Genomic DNA, 25824 nt, shown 5'->3' on the forward strand with positions numbered 1-25824 from the left:
GTGACCTGGTTGGACTCTGGACAAAACTGGAAACGATACTCCTGAAGGTCCACTACCAATCAGAGGCAAATGCTGCCAAATTAGATGCATTCATGCAATGTAGGGGCAAACAAATGCCACAGCTTGCCCCTACATATGCAGACGCGCTGAGGAACCCAAACCATAAAAATCCAACAAGAGCTAATACTGCAACCGCACCAAATAGGAGGACCCTCCTCCCAAAACTGTATCTAGTCCTGCTTAAACCAGCGACTACAGATGCCACCCAAACAAGTGAACAAATAAAGGAATCACTAATAACAAACCTGTCCACTGATCTGAAGAATACCCGCATAAAATCAATTAGAAAGACAATACACACGGGACTAATAATCAAAAGCGAGACTGAAGAGGATGCATCCCAAATCCTAAACAATGTGAAAATACCCACCTTGGGCTTGCTAGCTGAGTCTCCCAGAGAAAAAGGCTCGTCTATAATAATCTTTGACATGGATAAGGAACTTACCCCATCAGCAGTTAAGACCGAAACCTTACAAGGCCATGAATTTCACACAGGCCCAAATAAATCTGAAGATCCAAAATGTGCAAACTGTAAGGCACAAAACATCCAGCACTTGCATTCCATCAGGGACAGCAATTGTCCAATTTATCTAAAAGCAAAGAATCTACACCAGCAAAGGATCAATTATGGAACCACACCATAAACAGCAAATTTCAAACGGAGCATGCTTCCTACAAAATAATGCACAAAGGGCAATTGCAGTGGCTGGCCAACTCTGCCGCAAAGCGGAAGAAGAAAATATAGACCTACTACTGATACAAGAACCCTACACCCATGCCAAAGTTAAAGGATACCCCACCACCTATAAGATTGTACAGTGCCAGGGCGACAACTCCTGGGCAGCTATATTGGTTCGCAATCCAGACTTCATTACAACCAAAATCACCCATTTCTGCCATTCCTGGGCCACCTGCACCCACATTATTTTTCCTGTTGGTGAATTCTATGCTATATCCATATACTCCAGACATGGGAATGACATCCTTCCGGTTATAAATTATCTCCAGAATCTAACTGCTGAACTACCGAATGCCAGGATACTTGTCAGCGCAGACGTGAACTGTCGCTCTCCAAGCTGGTATAGCCAAAGCCAGGAGCGAAGCAGATCCAGAAATGGACAACTGGAGGAATATCTCGCCAACAGCCCTTTCACAATATTAAATCGCCCAAACAACCTTGCCACCTACTCAAGCACACTCTGGGAGTCTACTGTATACATAACTCTATCAACTAGATCACTCGCTGGGCATATCTCAAACTGAACAGTGCAGGATGGCTGGTCTACTTCCGACCACCGCGCCATAACCTTCCAGATGACCAGAGCACTCGATTGCGGTACCCTTCCAAAAATACAACTCCAGAGATTCACCATCACTAAAGCAGATTGGCCACTATTCCAAACTAGTATCACTGCCGTGGCCTGAGATTTCCATGCCAACATCAACAGATCAGAGACCCCAACTGGCATCAAAGGGCCGTAACAAGAATCATTACAAATGAAACCTCCACAGCCATCCCAAGGAAAAAACCTGTCAAGAACTGTCCCGTGGTGGAACCGAGACCTGCAGAAACTTTGACAAGAGGTGAACGCCAAAAGACGAGCGTTCCAACGTGCCCATAGGACAGAACTAGAAGTTGACGCCCTCAAGCAAAGCTACAAGGAAAAGAGGAACCAATACACAACATCGATACAGCAAAGGAAAAAAAAACCAGCATGGGAAAACCTAGTCTCTACAGTGGGAAATGATAAACCCTGAGGGGGGGGGGTGTACAAAATCACCACAAATAGACTTCCCAGGGGTGGTTATTCACTCCACCAAAACCCATCTAAATCAAACAACCACCAACTGGAGAAAATCCATAAACATCCTGAATACTGTTTTTCGCCTAGCAGTAAATCCTTCAACACGGCAGCAGATCCAACTATGCAAAAGCAATGAAAACTACTTCACAGTTCAGACTTAAGAACACTTCTCGGAACAGGACTTACACCTCGCCACCCATCTAACAAAAAATAGAAAGACTCCAGGCCTCGACCAATTAGAACCTGAAATCATAAAGAAAGCCATCGAATATGTTCTGCAGCTCTTCTTAAACCTGTTCGACCACTGTCTACGAGAAGGCTGCTTCCCACTCGACTGGCACACAGCGAGTGTCCGGCTAATCCTAAAAAATTCGTCCAAAAGACAAGACTTACCAGAATCTTACCGTCCAGTCGCCTTACTATCAGTCATAAGTAAAGTATTCGAATACAAGTTGAAACAAAGAATTGAGAAGTATTACTCTGCAGAAAACCTATTCTCTGACAACCAATATCGCTTCAAGAAAGGCAGATCTACTATTGATGCCCTGGATCATTATAAATGCAGCCAAAGCCTGTGAACAAAAATATTTCCTTGTCATCTCTGTTGACTTTGCCAGGGTGTTCGACACCCTTTGGTGGCTGAGCATCCTGGCAAGGATGAGAAGGGCAAATCTCCCTACAAATATCTTTAAATGCATTGCACAGTATCTCTCCACAGGAAAATCACTGTGAGAGTCCCATACGCTCAAGTCACACGGCAGGTGCACAGAGGCTGTCCACAGGGCTCAATTCTTCTCCATGTTATGGAACATGGTACCTGACGAGTTTCTGCAAAAAGACCTAGGAAAGTTACATCTTTGGCTTATGCCGATGACCTGGCCTTGATGCTTGCTGCAGGCAGCAGGACACAACTGGAAGCTTGTGGAAACAGAGCCCTTGAAACCCTACAGGAATAGGCAACTGAACACAACCTACAAATCTCTGCCGGTAAAACCTGCTCAGTCTTACTAAAGGGACATCTGCGCCCAAATAGACCACCACAGATAAAGATTCAAAATAAAACAGTTCGAATGGACACCCAGCTTAAATACCTGGGTCTCCTGCTGGATAATAGCCTTACTTTTAAATCGCACCTCAAGTACCTGCAGAGGAAAATTAAAAATTATGCTTTACTGTTTGCCAGGATTACCAGGAAAGACTGCCCACTCAAAGGAGAACCCTCAGTCTATTCTACAAGACGGTCTTTCTACTCACTATTACATATGCCGCTCCAGTCTGGTACAACAAAACCACAATGGTCTCCAATCAACGGAAGCTAGAAACTATACAGAGGACACTATTACTAACAACTTCTCGAGCCTGTTGCACGGTCAGCACTCATGCCCTGCAAGCCCTAGTGGGGGCTCTCCTCCTGGACCTGGAGGTAGTGCTGTTTGGCATCCTAACCAACCTGACCAGAGGAAAGGCTACCACCTTCCGAGACTTCACCTCAAACACAGCAAACAACCACAAAATGAAAACCCAACATTTGACCGAATACTTACATGACCTCTGGCAGCAACACTGGAATGACAGCACAAAGGGCACTATTACCAAAAAGTTCATTCCAGACCTCAGAAAAACTCATCCAGAAATGCCGGTCTGTCTTTTCCCAGGCCTACTGTCCTCATACCTACTCACTGGGCATGGGGCCATCAGAGGAAAGTTAATAACAATGGAATTAACAGACAACCCCCTATGCTTCTGCGGGCTCCCAGAGACCTGGGAGCACCTAATGTATACTTGCCCAATCTACGAAGACCTAAGATGTGTATTAATTACCAAAATACACTTTAATCCAAAGGACCAAGAGCATTACCTCTTGGAATTCAGCGAGACATATAATGCCTTTACCAACTTCACACAGGAATTCTTTTACAGACGAAGACCCCTCCCACTGCCATAATCTTGGCTTGTATTACCACTGTACATCAGAACTCAGGACAGAGCACAATCCCAACAGCGAATACCAACACAAAGGACTCTCCACATACGAGAACCCTAACATGGGACCCCTGATCCCATGAATGTCACATCGGTACAGACAAACGTCTACTGGTGTCTGATGTCAAGTATGCAGGGATGGGCTCCCTCAGGTCCCTCTTCCGAAGACTAAAGAATAAACCATTTTAAAAATCACAATATGAAATCAAAGGTGGGACTTTGTCCCAAAGGAAGGCACAGACAGGACGTCTCTGCTCCTGAAGGAACAAATAGCCCACTCCACCAACGAAAACTCCAGCAATGGATCCAAGTACAGAATTTTGTTTTTTCCACGGAATACTGGACTATCTCCGAACTTAACCTCACTACTACGGACTCTCGGATGGGAGTCAATAATAGTAGTATAGAGGTCTTCCCCCCCAAATGTCCATTGGGGGGAGACCTCCCTAGTCTTCCCCCCCAAATGAACAAAACCTGTACATGGATTACTATGGTGGACTTGATATAGAGACGGCCTATTAGCGACTCTCAATCCACTCTCCCTTGAGTGGATCTTTCCTTCCAACTCCCCCAGGCAGGAGGAGAGGTTCCCCTCTTCTCACCTCCCCAAATTTTCACTCTGGTAGGGCACGGGCATGGCCCACTGGAGAAAAAAAAAAACAAAAAAAAAAAAAAAAAATGGGGGTCACCTTCACTATCGACCCCCTTCTTCCTACTTCAAACCCCCCCGTCTTCAGTTTCCCCTCCCAATACTTTCTCTTACACAGCGTTTGCCCCACACATCCAAACTTAAATTACAACAAACCCCAGGTGCCGCATGACCCGAATATATCTTATATATATATGTTAAAGGCTCTCTCGACCTGCATAGACCACCCCAAATTAAAATTTATGAGAGCACGATAAAATTGGTGCCACAGCTCAAATATTTAGGTATTCTCCTAGACAGCAAAATATCCTTTCAGCCACACCTTAAATACATCACAACGAAGATCAGGAACTACTCGGCCCTGGTGGCCAGGGTCTCACGTAGAGACTGGGGCCTCAACAAGAGAACGCTGGCACTCCATTATAAGTCAGTTTTCATCCCAGCAATCTCATATGCTTCGGCCATATGGTATGATAAGACCACACTAGCAGTATATAGAAGAATGCTGAATTCTACCCAGCGATCCATCCTCAGCGCCTGCAATACAGTGAGTATTCCAGCCTTACAAGTAATAGCAGGAATGCTCCCACCAGACCTAGAAATTGTTAGAACTGGAATGCTCTATTACCTTTCCAAAGGAGTCTCAGTTACCTTCCTGAATTTTACAACTGATCCCACTAATAATAGGAAGGCAGAAAAAGTACACCTACAGAACCACCTGAGGCAGGTGGTTCTGTAGATGGGCCGGTACCACCAAAGGAGAGATCACTAACAAGTTTTTTCCACAGACAAATAGAGTATACCCGAAATCACCATCATGGTTCTTCCCAGGACTTCATACAACATACTTAATAACAGGGCATGGCCCCTTCAATGCAAAGCTCGCTGGCTTCAGACTCACAGAAAACCCACATTGCACTTGTGGAGAGATAGAAGACTGGAACCATCTTATGTTTGACTGTCCCATCTATGAAGACCTAAGATGTATTGTGATTACAAAAGTGAGATATCTTCCAAGAGGACAAGAATTTCTCCTCCTTGAAATGGAGGATTATAAAGCATTGTCAAGATTTGCGCAGGACCTCTTTGCGAGAAGAAGGGTGCAAATTGCCATACACTGAGAAAAAGAGGAAATGCCACCCGACCACGACAACCCAAAGACAAAACATATCACCAACCAACATTTCTCCTCTTTAAACGGAAGATTAAAATCGAAAACTTGATGACAGACTGCAAGCGCAACCTGAACTGCAGCATGGGACTTGTCCCAGGAATGACCCACAACCCTAGAAGTTGACATCTCTATAGAAGAACTAGAACCTAAATAGAAGACCTACCATGGACTTGACCTCATTGCAGCTCTCCTACCAATGCCACAGGAGATCCTATACCTGTGCTCTCTTGCATGGTACTTTCCACTTCTCTGGGGAGGGGAGGAGATGATTTCGCTGTCTCTTCCCCTCCTTGCTCTTCGTTTCCTCCAGGTGGGACCTGGGCCTGCTCCACTGACCACAGGGGTCACCTCTATTGACCCCTTACTTCCTGTTTCCTCCCCCAGCCTTCACAGTCTCTCCCCTACTCTGTTCACTTTCACAACGTAACCCCACAGTCTAAATTTAAATTCAAAATTTTGACCTGGGGTCGCCTTTCCTATTGGCTCCATATTTCTGACTTTCCCCCCTACTCTGCCTAAACACCAGCAAATGCCCCATACAATGTCAAAATTCCAACTGCATACGAAAACCCCTTTCGGCCTAACCTTTCAGCGACTGCTTCCCAATACTATTAAATTATTATTTTTATTTATCTATTTATTATTATTTTTATTTATTTTTATTTATCTATTTATTATTATTTTTATTTATTTATTTATTATTATTATTTTTTTTTTAGATCCTTGCCACTGACATCTCAGGAAATTAGGTGGCAGGTCCTGCCAGAGTAAATATCTAAATACTGGTGTACCTGGTCTGCCTCCACGAGGCATAGTGTGGACAATATTGGGCCCCAGCAGGGGTCTAGCGGCTAAACGGCAAGAAGAACAATGATACACACGACACTACACTTACAAAATCCATACACTTTTAAATCTCTGGCCTTTACAGTGTTCTGTATCACAAGACAATGTATACCATGCAGAGATGGGAAAACCCCTGGTGCCGCTAGATACTAACACACTATACTATACTATACTATACATATGGATTACAAAAGACTTAACTGGGTATGCATTGTTTGCATTTTTAGCCTTCAAGCAATTTAGGCAACAGTGTTGTTGCTAAGCACGAATTAAGAGCTAAAAAGATTAGCATCTGCAACCCATAAAACCTATCCAACTACTTGTCCCACATATCAAGAAGTCGAGTTGGTCAACTGCTTTCTATGTATCCACAGCCAGTGGGCAGATCAAGGCGTTTTCCACATTCATACAATAGCCTCTGGTCAACCTTCTACTGTAAGCATTCTGTTAGGGATTTAGGAGAGAGCGGTTTTCCTTTACCCCCGAAAGTGGTCATCTATTGTTTCGCAGAAGCGAATCATCCACACTTTGCTCTAAATTTCCCCTATTTCTATTTACATGGTAGTTGAAGATCCGAGGGACTCCAGCATTTTAGACAGTTTCAAAAAAAAAAAAAAAGTTTTAATTTAAGAACTAGTGACAATATCAATGAAAAGAGGAAAAAAATGAGGACAACGAAGATATTAAACCTTCTAAACATGAAATTCTGGCAGCTTTTGAAACTTTGTTGAGACCTTCAGTGTGAAGAAAATGTTCCTGAACATACGTGTTTGAGCACTAAAAATTCGAAATTTTTTTTAATGATCTATATACACTAAAATCCAGTGTACAACAAAGATAAGAATAATTTGAAAAATATTTGACTAAGTGTAGTAATATTGTGTGTATCATATACATATGAAGAAAATCATTTCTTAATATGTATATATCAGCGATTCTCAAACTTTCTGAGCCCACACCTCCCTTGACCTGTAAAATTTTCCCAGCACCTTCCTTGAAATAAAACATCTATAATTGTGCAATTTCTTATTTTTAATATGCTTGTAGTAACCGGATCCCAAGAATACAGTCAGGGAACACGATGCGTTCTCTTTGTCAAAAATACCCCAAATATTTTCTATAATTATTTACATTAATAATACAGATCAAATAGTAGGAGATATCTAATAGTAAAAAAAAAATCATTCTTAATACATTTTTAATATTTGCCATGGAAATCTTACATTGTAATACAAACTATTACATTGTTCTCGATGCCCCTGGTAAATTATGGCACCTTCCCAGGGTGTCAAGATGCACAGTTTGAGAACTGCTGGTATATATTAATAAATTAATTGTTTTAAAATTTATTTATTTCCACTTATTTCTGATTTATTTCCTATCTTGTACTGTATTTCTGAATGTTGTCATATTTCTTTATATCGATCCATACTTTCTAATTCTTCTAAAATGACTTCAACTGTTTGGGCTTTTTCTTGGACTTCCATTTCAGTAGCATCCTCATTTGTTTCATCTTCATTCGAATTATGTTCGTTTTCATTGTCACCCTCTTCTATTGTAAGCCAGTTTTGTAAACTAGTCAAATTTTTTTTTTTTTTTTTAATTTCCTCTTTATGCAATCTTACTACGCGGTACTGATGTCACTTTTTTGTTTCATGGCATGTCTAAAATTAATTTGGCCTTTGTTTTATTTATATTAAAATCACAGTATTCACGATTACCTGTTTATATAGCAATCACAAAAACACTATACACACAACTTCTAACTTATTCAGTATCGTAGAACATACACAATGCCTGAATTGCAAATTGCTATGCATTCGAGCATGTGCTGATGAAGTGGTCGCCTGAATGGTCCCTTCAAAGTTACGTAGATCTATTTGCTGGATGGCAAATAGATCTATGATGCTATGCAGTATGTACTCAGATTTAAGGATGCATGCAGGCTTGAATCGCCCTCTAAAAACATGCCATTTGGTGAAAATTAATTTTCATCCTGCCCTCTGCTCTCATCCTGATGCAACATCATCTAGAGGCACCATTTCGTCAGCTAGCTGGGGGTGTTGAAATAGCTTGGCACGGAACTGATGTTGACTGTCAGTGGGGCCCTTCTGATACTGGCACCCTTGACACCTGCCCCAATGTTATGGCATTGCTACGCTACTGGTCAGAATTATCCTTCTAGTTTAGTCTTCTATGGTAACCAATTTCCAAAATGGAAGTGGAAGATTGAAAACCATTGGTAAAATAAATTTGAACATAACATCCTTCAACCTAGGAGTAATGACCACAGTAACATGAATTTGAGATATGAGCTAGAAATTCGACCAAAGAGCTATTTTTGGATTTTCAAATCCAAATCTTTTGTTTTGAGTCAGGCTTTAATTTAAAAGACGAATAGTAACGGCACCCCAAAATAGTGATTGCCACTGAACTCAATGGAATTTTTCCTCTCCAGATATCGCGGCACACTTCAGATTTAGGTCTAAATGGATGTCACATGAACTAATGAGGCTCATGGCAGAGAACAAAAATGCATAGGATGCATATAAATTATCAGGCAACACAGACGTCTATGGTAGATATAAGCTAGTCTGTAATAAACAGACTAGGTTAGGCAAGAAAAGGCTAATTACGAGAAATCTTTGGCAAAGGAGGCAAAGAAAAATGACAAAGACTTCTTTACTTATGTAAACTCTAGAAGGAAAGGAATGAATCAGGTTAGTCCACACTTGATATCAATGGTTTGACTGTTGATGATCCTGCTCAGATAGCTAACACACTAAATGAGTATTTTGCATCTACATTTACACATGAAGAATTCTGTAAGGAAGAGGAGGACAGAAGTTTACCAAACTCTAACAGGAAGCTAAATGATTTTGTAATAACGGAGAGCAAAGTGAAGGAGAAATTGTTGAAGTTAAACATAAAAAAGGCACCTGGGGTGGATGGAATCCATCCAGTTATATTGAAGAAGGCAGCGAGAGAATCCTTAGTTTCAGGGGAGATTCCAATGGACTTAAGATGTGCAAATGTATCCCCAATTCACAAAGGGGGTTCGGCGCCTCCGTAGCCAGATGGGAAGGAGCAGCAGCAGTGCGTAGCCCATGCTTCTTGATTAGACTGTGGTTCGAGCCCGTCACCACCAAATATGGAGGATGCGGAAAGGTCAGGGAATGACCACCGCATATCCCGGAGCAATATGGCCTTAGTTGCTAATGCTCCTAAAAACCAAATAACAAACAACAAACAAAGGGGGTTCAAAGGGTGACACAAATAATTATAGCCCTGTTTGTTTAACTTCTGTTTTTGAGAAAATAATGGAGTCATTGGTTAAAGGAGCACTGCAGGATAATCTAGACAAGATTGCAATAATAGTTCAGACACAGCATGGGTTTGTTACGGGGAGGTCTTGTCTGACCAATTTAATTGGATACTACGATGTGGTCACAAAGGAACTGGATTCAAAAAATAATTCTGATATCATATACTTGGATTCCAGGAAAGATTTTGATACTGTTGCACATAAAAGACTACTATACAAATTGGAGCAGTATGGCATTAAGGGGAAGTTTCCACATTGGATAAAGGGAAGGTTGAGTGGGAGACGACAGAGAGTGGTAATCAACGGATACTGCTCTTCGTGGACTAATGTTATTAGTGGAGTCCCCCAGGGTTCAGTGCTGGGTCCATTGCTGCTTTGTGTATTTTTCAATGTAGGTATATCAGGCTTAATGTCCAAGTTTGCAGATGATACAAAGGTTGGCAGGGTTGTTAATGACAATAAAGACAGTATGCTACTGCAACAGGATCTAGAAAAGTTAGGCAAATGAAGGCTGAGAAGTGACAACTGAAGTTTAACATTGACAAATGCAAAGTACTGCATATGGGTAGCAGTAACCGAAAAGAAATATACCAACTAAAGTTTTGGTATATTTTTTTGATGACTGATGACACAAATAATTACCCCCAGGTCTCTTTCATTCTCCCCTTCAGGGAAGTGGAGAATGAAAGAGACCTGGGGATAATTGTGCAGTCAGATATGAAGTTCTCAGAGCAGTTAGATGGGCATCCCGAGCAGGTCATGGAGTCTTGTCAATGACATATAGGAATTTCGCTAGCAGAGACAAGGAGTTGATTATCCCTTTGTATAAGGCAATGGTCAGGCCACACTTTGAGTACTGTGTACAGGTCTGAAGGCCTCGTTTTAGGAAGGATGAATAGTTGCTAAAAATGAGTACAAAGAAGGGCAGCAAGATTGGTTAAAGCACCAAGTTTTACCAAGAAAGGCTTAAGTTCTGAGAGTTGCAGCATCTGGAGACTAGGCACCTGCGAGGTGTATAGGGCCTTTATTGGCTTGAGCAAGCTCACTGCTGATGGGATTCTTCTGCTTACTCAGATTACGAAGCTGAGGGGGCATAGATTCAAACTGAGGAAAGACAGTTGCAGGATAGATTGTGCAAAAGTTTGCCTTTAGCCAGTGGGTATATGGAACTGACTTCCATCTGTTCTTGTGGAAGTTGTTAGCTTAAATAAATTTAAGGCTGAATTAGACAAACATTTGGAGTGAATGGATGGGTGAAATGGAAAGAGTTTTTTTTTTTTTATTTTGGCTGATGCTGTATCAGCTTGCCTTAACTAATGCTAGAAAAGGGTTGTGGCACACCTGTTGGGAATCACTGTTATAGATTTTACATAAAGAAAGAAGCCTTTGCTGTTTTTGTTTGCATTCTTTGCCAAAGATGTCTCATAATCTGCCTTCACTTGCTTAACGTCCTTTGTGACTTGATTTGAGTCTAGCTTATATCTACCATAGGCCTCTGTGTTGCCTGATAATTTATATGCAACCCATGCATTTTTCTTCCCTGCCATGAGTGGCAGTAATACACCAAATAATAATTTTTTTGTTACTAAACTAAAGTAATTGGTAAGTAATCATGAAGTGATTGTTCCTTACTTATGTATTATAATTATTTTATATTTTGTAATAAATAATTAACTTAATAATCTGTTAATAAACATTAACAGATTTTTCTTATAATCCATCCATTAAAATGTGTGTATATTTTGGATGAGGGGGTTGATGAGGGAAAAAAATGCATTTTTCAAAGCGATTTGCAGGTAAAAAATGGTTGGGAAACCCTGATATAAATCATAAAAAATAATTTATTGGAAATTTAGTAGAGTCATTCTCAAACTTATGGGTTCTTGGAGAACCCTTTTAAAGGTAAATTTTTTTGCAGATTTGCTAACTGTACAAAATTGTTAGTATCCTTGTAAATCTTGTAAAGTTTTTGAGTTTTTAATACTCATAAGAAACTTCAGACTTACTTGTGGCTTGTTTAGAGCTGGACCCTAGGAAGCTACAAATCACAATTTCAGAAATGCTAATTGGAATTAATATTTAAATGTATTTCTCGAGTATACATTAATGGGTGTTTGTTTATATTAATGTTATTTATTAGCCTAATGGCTAATAAATAGCATTTTCTCCATACAAACATTAGTTAGATTAATAAATTATTCATTTACAAGGCAGTTTAAAATGCTGGTTTTCTCACCTCTAACCTGTGCAATGACTGGTACTGGTAATCTTGGGATAACTGTCATTACTTCAGTACATCGTTTAAAGACATTTTCATGGAATTCTTTACCAGTTTCTGATTTCTTAAAAACAGAATTGAAATTACAGTTATTTCCCATAACTGTAAATAGTTCCACTATATAATACTGAAGCAATTCACCATAATTAATTTTCTCCTAAGTTAAACAAATCTCCTTACCTGATTTTTGGTGAATTTTGTAAATAAAGAGAGGGATGAAATATCCATACGTGAATTCTGTTCTTATTACAAGTTTTAGATATACTGCTAAAAATCAATTACTGTTTACCTGTAACATGCTACATTAAGCAATATTGAATTAACTGGTTGGATATTTTCATAAGAATTAATGAAAAGAACTGAGATAGGTTCTAGCACTCCAGTGCTCCTATACAAACCTTTAATAAAAGAACACTGTAATAAAATTTAATGAGTACAATAATATTTAAATAACTAAAGAAACTAAATATAGACATAATTTATGAGATATATATAATGTTTATTTATAAGAAATAAAACTGCCACATGAATAGAGTATAATAAAATAATGATTCCATTAAAGCATTATGAACAAACTTGAGAAGAGAAAATTTCTCATATGAAGCATAAAAATTTTAACAAAAAAAAAAAGGCTGCAATTTTGCCATTAACACAAAATAATGCAAATAAAAAGTATGTAACAGTTCATTTTTAAGAATAAATGAATGAAGGAATATGGCTGAACAAAGATACAGATGATAAGGGTTGCCGTATTTGATATATAATGAAATCATTTTATCATTAAATATTAATCCGAATTGGACAGAAACTGAAATTGATGAAGGGCACTACTAGATTGGTTGAATCACAGAAAATAATGGAATGGGAACCAATTAATGTGTTTTAAGAAAATATAGAAATTTTAAATCAAGTACAATATATAATGTATAAATAGTTAATTAACTATATAATATTGGTGTAGATACACCATAGTTTACCCATAAATTTAAAGTATGTATGTAGCATGAAAGGCATCGTTTTAATTGTATCTCATATTGTGGCTGCCTTCACAATGAGATACCAGTTATTGCACTACTTTGAATAAGTAAGAGAAGTGTTACTTATTCAAAGTAGTGCAATACCTGTTGTGAAGGCAGCCACAATATGAGATACAATTAAAACAATGCCTTTCATACTACATACAGAGTTTAAATTTATGGGTAAACTATGGTGTATCTACACCGATATTATATAGTTAATTACTTAAAAATCCATATATAATTGTGCATTGTGCATTTCATCTTTAAATAATAGTTAATACAAATTACGGTACTGTAATTTTCTCCCACTTTCCTTTTATACTGTAGACAGAATGCATTTAAAACTGATTAAAAGAAAAATATGGCTATTCAAAAGATCCTCAAATCCCAATTGTTTCAGATAACTGCAACTCTGCTGTCTTAACATAATGATAATAATGCTGTCATTAAGAAATTCACTGATGCCATGTTTAATACACTCACACATGCCTGTGCGCACATACAAAAGAGATGATTATTACTGTACCAATGAGAAAAGTGGAAAAATTTTGAATTAAAAAAAAAGGCCAAGGATGGTGTGTGAATGCAATAATAAATGGCTAGACACAGAGTTGTAAAGATCAGGTTTTCTATCTTCAAAGATCAAGTTAAATGAAAAAAAAAAAAAAAAAAAAAAGAAAGAAAGAAAGAAATATCAGCTTCGCTAAAAAAACAATTTTTAAAAAAGTAAACAAAGTGCATCGTAAAGAATTCCTAGATTTTCTTTTACTTTAGTCTCTATCATCTCTTTCACAAAACCAAAATTATATCTAGCTTTATTCCTTCTTAGGGACCTCAAAAAAAAAAAAAAAAAAAAAAAAAATATGCAGGTAAACATTTTAAATGGGAGCACTACAGATGTTAAAAAATTCAAGGCACTTCATAGGGTTAGCATTAGCATTAGTAGAGGCATTTGATGCAAGAAAGCAAGCTTATGCAGCATCAGCCAAAAAAAAAAAAAAAAACCACTTCCACTTCACCCCTCTGTTCGTTCCAAATACCTGTCCAGCTGAGCCTTAAACTTATTTAGGCTATCAACCTCCACCATGGGTTGACCATGAGGCCAAAAGAAAAGGGTGTTAAAAGCAGAACAGTGTTATAAGCAAAAAGTGTTATAATGGATTTTTACTGTATAGGAGGTCTGCTCAAAAAGTATTAAGACTGTTATGAGCTGCTATGATATAGTGACAATAAACGTAATTGTGGGGTGGGTAACTAAATCCCCTTTCATAATAGTGTGCTTCTAAGTTAGATACTTAGCCCAACAATTTTTCTACTATTATCAAGTTCAAAATTGACAAAAACTGAGCTATTCTTTATTTAATTTGTGTTAATACTATAATAAATATAAATAAATGTAACAAGGCATAATGGTATAAGAGTTTAAAATTATCTATTAAATATTGGTGTAGATCAGGGGTATGCTGGTAAATTTTTAACAACTGGCTCTCTTAAAGAAAGTAGGGATACTGGTGATTTGAACTGATTTTAAACGTGGCCGTTGATCACTGGAGACAGGTAGCACGCAGCTAGGTGGTGCCACCTGTCTCCAGTGATCCTTTTGTGCGGATGACATCATCGATCACATAACTTTCCTGTCATGGACTCTGGTGTGTTTTTGCTGCCAGGCGGAACTGGCTGCTTTCTATGATCCTTTGCACAACCACATGACTCTCTGCTCCAATGCTTTTTTCTGATGGCTGCTTTCTATTATCCTTTGCGCAGACCGGGCATCTAAAAGAAAGTAGAGGTACTGGTGATTTGAACCAATTTTAAATGCAACAGTGCGGCTAGGTGGTGCCACCCATCTCCAGTGATCCTTTTGTGCAGATGATGTCATCAATCATGTAACTTGCCTCACATGGACTCCAGTGTGTTTTCGCTGCCAGACAGCACTGCAGGCCCTGGCAGGATCACTCCCCCTGGACCTGGAAATTGTCTGCTGCGGCATGCTCTTTCAACTGTCCAGAGGTAAAAGTGTATCCCGCATCGGCTTCACTACCGATCCAGCCAACAACAGCAACATAGAGAAAAAACGTCTTATCAACCATCTCCGGCAAACCTGGCAGTCCCGATGGGCAGAATCAACTAAAGGTGCCATAACCCGGAAATTTATCCCGGACGTTACCCAAGTCTACCCCCACCAGCCAGCCTGGTTCTCACCGGGGCTCTACACCACCTTCCTTCTAACGGGACATGGTTCCTCTAATGCCAAACTTTCGACCTTCGGAATAAAAGAATCACCACTATGCCACTGCAGTGAAAATCAGACATGGACGTAGATGACTTTCATCAACCGGTGAAATACCACCACTTTGCTTATTGGAGGCTTGAAGTGGTGAAACCCATGTTTAGTCTCCAGAGCAAAGTTTCCGGCATCCCCATCTCCCCATACTTCTCCTTCAACCCATGCACGGTACTAAGTACTATAGGTTTTGATACCTTTCGTGTTTGGGGTTCTCATAAAAAAAAAAAAAAAAAAAAAATCTGATGCATGAATGTCCCCTCTTTGATGATATAAGATGTCACTTTATAACAAAAATGTTTCAACCCGAAGGATCGGGAACACCTTGTACTGTCGGAGGAGGAGTACTATAGAGCCCTCTCGAAATTTGCGCACGAACTGTTCAGCAGACTACGAGCATTACTACAATTTCCCTAAACTCGACACTGGAACTCTGACAACTGAAACGGACAACAATGACTAGGACTTTACTGGATGAGACCTATATCCCCTTAGTGACACCATCCCACACTGACACCCTGATTATTGGAACAGCAGTGGATGAGATCCTATCCCAACACTGACCAACTAATGGACTGTACACTGTCATGGACCTGACGAAGCCACAGCTTTGCTACATACACGCCACGTTAGTGATCTGAGCCGGCTCCCTTGTTCGGCCCTTTCTTCTCCCTTACCCCGGCGGGGGGGAGGTGACGGCTTTCCTGTCTCCTCCCCTCCTTGCCGACCCCACTCTTCCCTCTGGTGAGGTATGGGCATGCCCCACTGATTCTACCTGGGGTCGTCTCCCCTATTGACCCCATTCTTCTGTCTATCTCTCCAGTCTTCATTCTCCCTACCCAACTCTGTATGCAAGCGAATGCCCCACACGCCAAAAATAACCGTGTCTAAATTACGCTGTTCGCCCACCATTTTGGCTTTTCTAATTCTAGCGCAACATTCCCATGCAAATTTTTTTTTTTTTTTAAAGGTCCTAGCCACTGAAATCCCAGGAAACTAGGTGGCAGGCCCTGCCAAAGTGCAAATTTAAACTAGTGGTTACCTGGTCTGCCTCCACGGGGCGAAGTGCGGGCAACGTTGGGCCTCAGCTGGGGTCCAGCGGCTAAATGGCCAGAAGAACAACGGTACATAACACAACACACTCACATGATCCATACACTTTTAAATCTCTGGCCTTCCCAGTGAACTGGTACACTCACAATGAAAGCAACGCGGAGATGGGGGGAACGCCTGGTGTCGTTAGACACTTAACACACTGCACACTTTGCCAGACAGCACTGGCTGCTTTCCATGATCCTTTGTACCACGTGACTCTCTGCTCCGTACTCCAATGTTTTTTCCAATGGCTGCTTCCCATAATCCTTTGTGCCGGCCGCACTCCGTCATTATTATTATTTTTTATTTTAAATTTTGCTGCTGGATGGCAGTACATGTTATTTTCATAAAAATAATTTCATTTGGTGGGATTCGAACTGAGGTCTATGGGCAGGTACCCTTAAAGGGGAATATTACGTGAAATTATAAAGTTTTGATACTAATTTCAATGCAATGAATTTTTTAAATTCTAAAGAGAAATTAAAAGTTAAATGAAATTTCCTGACTGTGGTTAAAATTTGCAAATAATACCCATCTCTCAAAATTATAAGGTAAACATTGTAATTTCCAAGTTTTAATTATAATATTCTTATTATTCTGGTTAAAATTCAAAAATCTTCATTAAAGACACAGCTTTAATGAATGAATGTCTTTTATTTGAATACTAAAGAGACAATATTAATGTGCACAGATCTTTATTGGTGGTAAAGTTTTCAATCAGATAACACCATTTTGAGGACAGTCCATTCTTTTTTTTAATTTCATGTATGGTATGAAGTCTTCAAAGTATTGTTCAAGAAAGTATTCCTCACTTGTTTGAAGTATGGAAAAATTTTCAAATTCTACCTCGTGGCACAGAAGTAATAGTGATGTCATTAAAGATGGACACCTCCTCTAGCGGTAGTAAAACCTATGACTGCTTTTCAATGGATACTTCTCTCCTAATTCTCCAAATCACTCTCTCCTAAGAGTAACAGGGCACTTATAGTAGCATCCTGTTAGAGAATTTGGAAATACCCCTTTATCTGCCCACTGTTCCCCAGCGCAACTTCTCAATATGTGGGACAGTTGGTCAGATAAGTTTTATGAGTACAGTACCACTAAGTTGTAGAATGGTAATCCCTTTAGCTCTCTTAATTTGAACTTAGCAGCAGCAATTGCCTGAAGGCCAGAAGTGTGAATAGCGCATATGCTTAAATCTCTCCTAATCCGTTCATCATATGAAAATTTTCTTCACTCAACAGAAACTACTTTATTTTAAATGTACTTATCAATGGGAATTCAAAAAAATATGATAAATAGAAAAATTAGCTATAAAGGAGTTCATTAAACAGAGGTCCCATTGAGTAATTTAAAATTCTAAAAATGGTTATAAAGTTTTATATAACAAATATCTTAACAACAGACAGCAAAAAATGCAAATTTAGTTAAAGTTAAATAACTATAAGCTTATTTCAATAGCAGGTAAACATGTGAAAAAAATTTACTGAATATTACAAATTTCGATATGTACTGCATCCAAATATGACACGTCACTGTTAATAAAGGTGTTCATACGGCGAACTGTTTTGTACCATCCCAAAAGAGCACTGACTGTACCTATCGCTGTGGTACAATTTGTATAATTGTAGATAGTGAAAACCTAACAGTACAATAAATAAGAAAAGATATTTTGTATTTGTGGTAGAGAGAAAGTAGAAATGTGATATGAATGTAAAATTTCAATATCACATTGAAAATTAAATGTAAAGCATATTTTATTAATGGCGCAGCACATTGAAAAGTGAAGGAAAACTGTGTTGGGAGTTTCCTCTTGCCCAGATCTAAATAGGATATACTCAAGATCTGATTATAAAGAAGAGAAGGCAAGAATTAAAAATGAACTGATGGCTGTATGGCAACAGAGGTGGGACACGAGTGAAAAAAGGATGTGTCACCCACATGTATTTACCGAGAGTTGACATATTAAATGTGCGGGCAAATCCTTGGCAGCAATTTGGACTACATTTTTCTTATTACTGGACATGGATTGGCAAAAAGACTCCATGAGTTGGGACTTGTGGAAAATGATTTATGTTCTTGTGGGTTACAAGAAACTAGTGTCCATATTATGCTCCATTGTGATCAATATGTTGATCTAAGACATGAATTGGAGATAAGTCTAGGTAAACTTGAACAACAAGATCTTTGGATCATGTTCATGGATAGGGCTCTCCTATGGTATTTTAATAAGTTTGTGAGTATAGTTTTTAAACGGAGAGCAAGGCTAGATAATAGTTCCCGCCTCTTCGTGGCTGGGGACAGTAACACAGCCAATTAGGATATGTAAGACGACGATAGTTAACACTATATCCTTCTTGGCTGTGGCTAAGAGGATTAGTGCTCTCCTAAGATGTGTTGTGATGTTGAATTTTAAATAGTATTTTTTTATTATTATAATATATTTTTAAGAACAGCTTAAGATAATATCACTGAAGAAGCATAATCCACATATAAGCCTAGGCTTAGGAGGTGGACTTGCTGAAGGTGAGTTGAATGAATGTCTTCACACCACTTGACATTATTTCCAGATGGAATATTGACAAGTACTTTCCATCCATTTGAGGCAGAAAACGTTTTCCACTACTAGGGTTACCAGATCTAGAATTCAAAAACTAGGACATTTTTATTTTTAAAAATTATATTTATTATCAAAAAAAAATTACAATACATATTTATCGTTACTGCCAATCATTTTCAGTGTCTGGATTACAAAGTAAGTAATCATAAAATGTTTACAATCCATTTTCAAATTATAAGTGACTAACAAAATACTATTCACGGTATTTGTTTCCATTTTATTTTTAATGCTGATGCATTGGTTGCTAATTAATGAAAATATACACTCCACATTCCCATTGTCGGCAAAAATAGAAAATGTATATGGAGCAATTTTTGAAAGCTCGGAACTCTTGCACTGATTAAAATATTCAGCCCACTTTCTATGGGCTAATAAGTTTTCCCAATTGTCATGTTTCTTTTCTCAGAAACAAATTCCTTAAAATTCATAAATTGGTCAATCTACTGTCATCGATTTTTACTCCTTTTTCATAAAAAAAATCTAGAGAACTCTGAATATCATCCTATTTTAAAACATCTTTTAATTCTATGAATTGTATTAAATTTCCTTCTGTTGTTTTGGTTGTCTGTAGAGAGGATTCTAGTGTTGTTTAAATCCTATGTGCCACCACACTGGAATCTGTGTTGGCCTTAAGGACTCTTCCATATTGTACATTTTTTTTATGTTCAATGTGGGGGTGTGAAAGCATTGTGAGTAATACAGTCCACTTAATGCAACTTGTGCAGTGTTTTTATTTATTTCATTATATTGACACTGAAGGTGCAATGCACAGAGTATTTAATGAAAACTCATTTTGTGATGAGATGATTTTTTTTTAAATTGCAAAAAACTAGGACGCAAGTGAAAAAAACCCCAAACGTGCCCTAAAAAATAGGACACTTCCTCAGAAACGAGGATGTCTGGTAACCCTATCCATTATCCACACTGTAATGGATTACTTTCTGTGCAATAAAGGGTTATTACTGTTCAGTGGCATAGCCAGGGTAGGGTCAGCAGGTGCATTGTACCCTCCTGATACTGGAATCTGGTATTGTGGTGCATTTTTAGAAAAGTAATACCGCAATATACATGCAGAACTTAAGTATTTATTCAATGTTTTTAAAAATGTTAACTTTTATATATATAATTCATTGTTTATGTATTATTTTTGCAGTTCATTTTGTTTCACATGTTTATTTTCATAATTGTATAGGTGCTACTTATATTTCATACAATATATCAGTGTTTCTCAATCTTTTCGTAGTTGCGGCACACTTTTCAAGATGCCAAAATTTTGCACACTACAATCACTATTATACTCATATATATTATATATATACAGTATAATATATATTTATAATAATATATTATAAATATATATGAACATTATAAATATATACTGTATAAATATTATAAATAAAAATTATATATATATATATTTATTTATACAGTATACATATATTTACAAACTGGAAGTTATTTCTGTTGGGTATATTTAATAATACATTTATATGAAATTTAAAAGAAATTTTAAAAAGAAATTTAGAAGAAAAATTATTTAAAAGAACATACATTAAATTTAAAAGAAAATATATAAAAAAAATTAACATAATTATATAAAAACAAAAAAAAAATACAATTACTCTCAGCTCCTCCTCTCTCTCTATCTGTTTAATCCCATTTAAAGAGGAAAACCCTGTTTCACACAAGTAGAAAGTGGAGAGCAGCAATAAAATTCTAATTGCTTTTTCCAAAATTTGTGAAAATTCATTTTGAATTCTGATCCAAAATTTGCTAATGTTAGTGTTATTAAACTGAATTTCCAGCGAATGGTCACTACGGATCTCAGCCAATTCTTCCTCTTACAAATTAATTTTAACGTTGAAAGGTTTCTTGTTGCAAGTGGGTCTCTTACCCACAAATATTTTTCGGTATTAAAGAAAATTACCAGACTCCAGTTCCTCGTATGATTTTCCAAAAATACGTATTTTTGATATAATTGGCCATTTTAACCTGCTTAATCAAATACAAGTTTTAAATCGGGTACAACTGTCTTCGCTACTAGAACTTGTCTGTGTATAAAACAGTGTGTTGTAATAATATTTGAACTGCATCATTTTACTAAGTTTACAAATCCTTTTAGTGCTCCTGTCATTGCGGGAGCACTGTCAATACAAATGCCAACACGCGACTTCCATAACACACCACACTTTTGTAAATAATTATTCATTATTTCAAAAATATCTTGGTCAGTTATTCTTTCAGTGAGTTCTTTACAACAAAAAAAAAAAAAAATGAAAGTTACTTCTAGAAACTAATACAGTTAATTGAAATACCTGTTCTATATGAATTAACTGAATATGACATTTTAGAGATAAAAACACAAAGGCAATTTCTTACTATGCTGCTTACAAGTTGCACTTAATACGTAGTCCTATGCTTTTCACACATATATACAACTGCAAAATGCACTGCGGGGTGCCTGGGAGACACCCTCAAGTGATAAAAATGGCAGAATAATTGAACAATTCTTATTGGTTTCTTATGAAACCAATAAGAAAAAACTTGCTAAATAAAATAATCATTTATAAAATAGTTTGTTGTTATTATTTACACATTTAATATAATGTTTTTGTAATACTGACATATACAAATATTCAGGCACCTCTTATTTAAAACCAAAAATAACAGGTGATTAGCATTAGGCAGTTGTGTCTTTTTTGTGAATGTCTTACAAAAAATTCTGGTTATGCCACTGCTACCATTTGATTTTACAAATGTTCATGCAAAGTTCCTGTGACACCAGTTTTCAAAGTTTATAACACAGCTATCATTAGAAATATTTTATGGAAACTTTGTTAGACGAAAAAATATACATCCAGAAAACATGATGTATCAATATTGTTCCCTAAAAACAATTACAATAAAGCAAACTTTTCTTTTATTAAATGTGCACTGCAGTGTTATCAGTTTTACAGCAGTTTTTTCCATTTCCAGTGTGGCTTCTGATAGATGAATTTCCTTGATTTTGTGTTAGTAGATGCAATACACATTGAAGAAATGAACTACGATCTTTTTTGTTTTTCAAAAACAATTCATTGCATTTTTTTGTTATGTTTCTTATGCCAAGAAACAGTTGTGCTTTTTTTTTTTCTATATCATGCTCATGAGTGACAGGGTCCTCTGTGTCACTCATTGCTCCATGCAACTTTAATTAACTTTAGACAGCAGTGGAGAAAACACACACAGGAAATCCAAACATATTCAGTGATACATTCTACAATCGAGGTCAATGATTCATTGTTTTTATCGAAAATAATTAGAAAATTCACACATGAAAGTACATTTTTGCTGTTTGCACGTTAATTAATAGATTTTTCTGAATTTTAAAGTTGGGACATTTCTGAAAACATTTCTGTTTATGTATATTGAGAGTTTCAACTACGGTAATTTTCGCCCCAGCAGACTAACAACACTTGAAAACGGGACGGGACTGAAGAAGAGTGTTTGTTGGAAATACTATTCCTATAAATTGCTAGCCGAGATAATCCCTACATAGGCTGATGAGTAGGGAAGGGGGTGGGGGAAAGGAAGCACAAAGGATACCGAAATAAGCGCACCCCAGCTGGATTTTCCGTGTCACCATATACAAGCTTATCATCCAAATGATGCTAGCCATTGCCGGTTTAACAACTGGCTCGCAAAATTCTTGAAAATTTAACAACCAGCTCATGCGAGCCAACGCAAGATGGCTCCAGCACACCACTGGTGTAGATACACCATAGATAGCTCTTAAATTAAAACTACATTCATAGTGTAGAGGCATTGTTTTAGTTGTATCTCATATTGTGATCATCCTTCACAATGAGTTACCATATATTGCACTACCTGCCCACCCACCAATGAAAGGCCAACTAGACTTGAAACAGTGCTGTCTGGGTGGTGGTGGTGGTGCCCACCAAGAATAAGTAACAATAGTCTTCTCTATTAGAGAAGTGTTACTTATTCCAGGTAGTGCAATACATGGTAACTCCTATAAAATACAACTAAAACAATGCCTTTATACTGCAAATGTAGTTTTCGTTTAAGAGCTATCTATGATGTATCTACACCAATATTTAATTTGTATCTGTGTCATCAAATCAATATGCTTTCAGGGATTTTTTCAATTAAAAAAAAAACACCCACATGGAGCTGAATCTAGTTAATGTGGCAGTTGCTGGACTCCAGAAATTGTGTGTCCAAAAAACTCTGTACAAATCATGATGAATGTGATGGCATATTATTGTAGTATGGCAGCCAGTGTTTGGAGTTCAGATCTTTGAACTGCACCAGGGAGGCATCTCAGAACTTCAACATAGAATGCTTCATTAATCATTTGTCTCTCTAGAATGCATTTATGGCAGAAAACCTCTCACAGCCAATAAGTGTAGCAACATGGCCTTCATTATGCTGCACACTTACCATGATTCTTTGGGTTGGGGGAAGGACACGTCCATTGGAGTGACTGCCATTTGGCTTTGCATCCTGTTGTCTCAACCTTGAACAAGAAGCACAATTACAATGCCTTTTGAACAGACCTCGTAAAGTAGGAATGTGGCATTTGGCCAATAATTGTTCCCAACTAAAGTTTTCAAACTGTCTTGCCTTTTGAAAATGGACTTAACATATTGTAATACAAATCCATTAATTATACCAGGCTACCCCAGGGGCTCACATCTGGTGAGTATGGGCTTGGCACACCTAGGATCCTCAGCTGGATATCAGATATCATCATTCTTCTCTTTATTGGTGATTCCCTTCTACTTCTCTCTCTCTCTCAGGGTAATTCAGAAATTTTTTTTTTTTTTTTTTGGCTGGTGCAGCAAAAGCCTCATGCTTTCTTGCACCATATGGCTAATAATAATATATATAAAGAATATATGTCTGCACATACATATAAGAGCTTACCAATTCTTTTAAATCATGACCAGCAGAAAATACAGGACCATTTCCTGAGATGACTATACAGCGTAATGTAGCATCCTCAGAACACATTAACAAGTCCTTTTTAAGTGCATCCAACATAGCCAGTGACAGAGCATTTCTAGAACAAAGTTTTAAAAAATAATATTAATTAAACTAGAATAATACTTTCCTTTGTTTATTTATTCTTTCCACAAATTTCACCTTGACATTCCATTTTCACATTGCAATTTAAGCTCATCATTTGAAACATGGTTTCACATCCCATGAAAATAAAACTTGTCATAAGTCATTTTCTTATTATGAAACAAACATTTTCACATGCAGTGAACTGTATATAGCAGCAGTTCTCAAACTGTGTGTTGTGATGGCCTGGGGAGGCGCCATAATTTACCAGGGGCATCGCAGACAATGTAATAGTTTATGTAAGATTTCTATAGCAAATATTAAAAATGTATTAAGAATGATTTTTTTTTACTATTAGATATCTACTACACTTCGAGAAATATTTTACAGAAAAGTTTGAAGCATATGTATGGATTAGAGATCCCTTCAATACAAAGTCCCCATCAAATTTACCTACTGCCAAAGAGGAACAATTTATTGATCTCACATCAGACCTCATACTGAAAGCAAAGTTTTCATTGTTATCTTTATATGCATTTTGGTGTTTAGCAAAATACGAATACCTGGAATGTAGCAATAAAGCTTTGTGGATATTAGTGCCATTTTCAAGTTCTTACCTTTGTGAAATTGGATTTTCGGCATTGGCAGTCATTAAATCTAAGTACAGATCAAAATTAAATGTTCAAAAAGAAATACGTGTTGACATTTCAAAAATGATGCCTAGGTTTGATGAATTATGCAATAAAAAGCAAGCACAAACATCACATTAATGTTTTTTAAGAATAAAATAATATCCCGATTATTATTTTGTGTATTAATAATTATTGTATAAACATATTAAAAATAAGAAATTGCACAATTATAGGTATTTTAGTTCAAGGGAGGTGAAATTTTTAGAGGTCAAGGGAGGCATGGGATCAGAAAGTTTGAAAACCACTGGTATATAGTGCCTGTTTAACCTGATCACGTGCAAGATGTTAACCCTAAGGTTGGTTTAGCTTGTTTTTAATTTACACAGAATATAATTAAGACCAAAAGGCATTAGTAAATTATGTGTATTTGGTTATTTTGCCTGTTTGCAGAATGAAAACACCAGTTTTAGAAAGAAAAAAATCATGTCACCCTCATCTAAGGCACAGCCAAGATGGAAAAAAGCCTATAAAAATTCTTCCTGTCTCAATGGAAATCAAGCTCAAGCACTGTCCACTTGGTGTGAATGAACTGAAATTGTAACCCTTATGCTATTTAAGAGGGTTCCTGCTTTAGCAGTTCAAATTGTTTGGTTCCCAAAAATGTGTCCAATGTGAAAGTATACTTGTTCACACCAGTCACTCATTTCAAGAAGTCGGGGTTAAAGCTGTGTCACAGACAATTAATTTTTGAAGATGTCGTTAATTCATGGAGGGAGTAAGGTTCCTCCCAATGAATTTTTCCAGGTTATGTTCATGGGTCGTTTTACCAGGTAAAACGGCCCACGAACATGTAATACTGCATTATTCTTATTATTTTGTGCAGAAGTCATGCTGTTCACAGCAATTAGAGTTAAGTGAAGACATCCTCTGAACTTGGCAGACAGTTTCAAGTGAATACCACTTGTCCCTTTTGTGCTAGGAACC

At 37.5% G+C, this 25824-nt stretch overlaps 1 protein-coding gene across 1 annotated transcript in view; it reads right to left on the reverse strand.

Moving 5' to 3' along the window:
• The window catches only part of LOC150084455 (enoyl-CoA hydratase domain-containing protein 3, mitochondrial), a 144665-nt gene that overhangs the window by 93232 nt on the left and 25609 nt on the right, over nt 1-25824 (reverse strand). The window contains exons 3-4 of the mRNA XM_090375233.1: nt 24068-24203; nt 12079-12184 (exon numbers count right to left, since the gene is read on the reverse strand). Coding sequence (XP_090231359.1) covers nt 12079-12184; nt 24068-24203 — 242 coding nt within the window. The remainder of the gene's footprint in view (nt 1-12078; nt 12185-24067; nt 24204-25824) is intronic.

The sequence above is a fragment of the Mastigoproctus giganteus genome, chromosome 6 (assembly GCF_048544385.1).
Source record: "Mastigoproctus giganteus isolate SK-2022 chromosome 6, ASM4854438v1, whole genome shotgun sequence".
Taxonomy (NCBI): Eukaryota; Metazoa; Arthropoda; class Arachnida; order Uropygi; family Thelyphonidae; genus Mastigoproctus; species Mastigoproctus giganteus.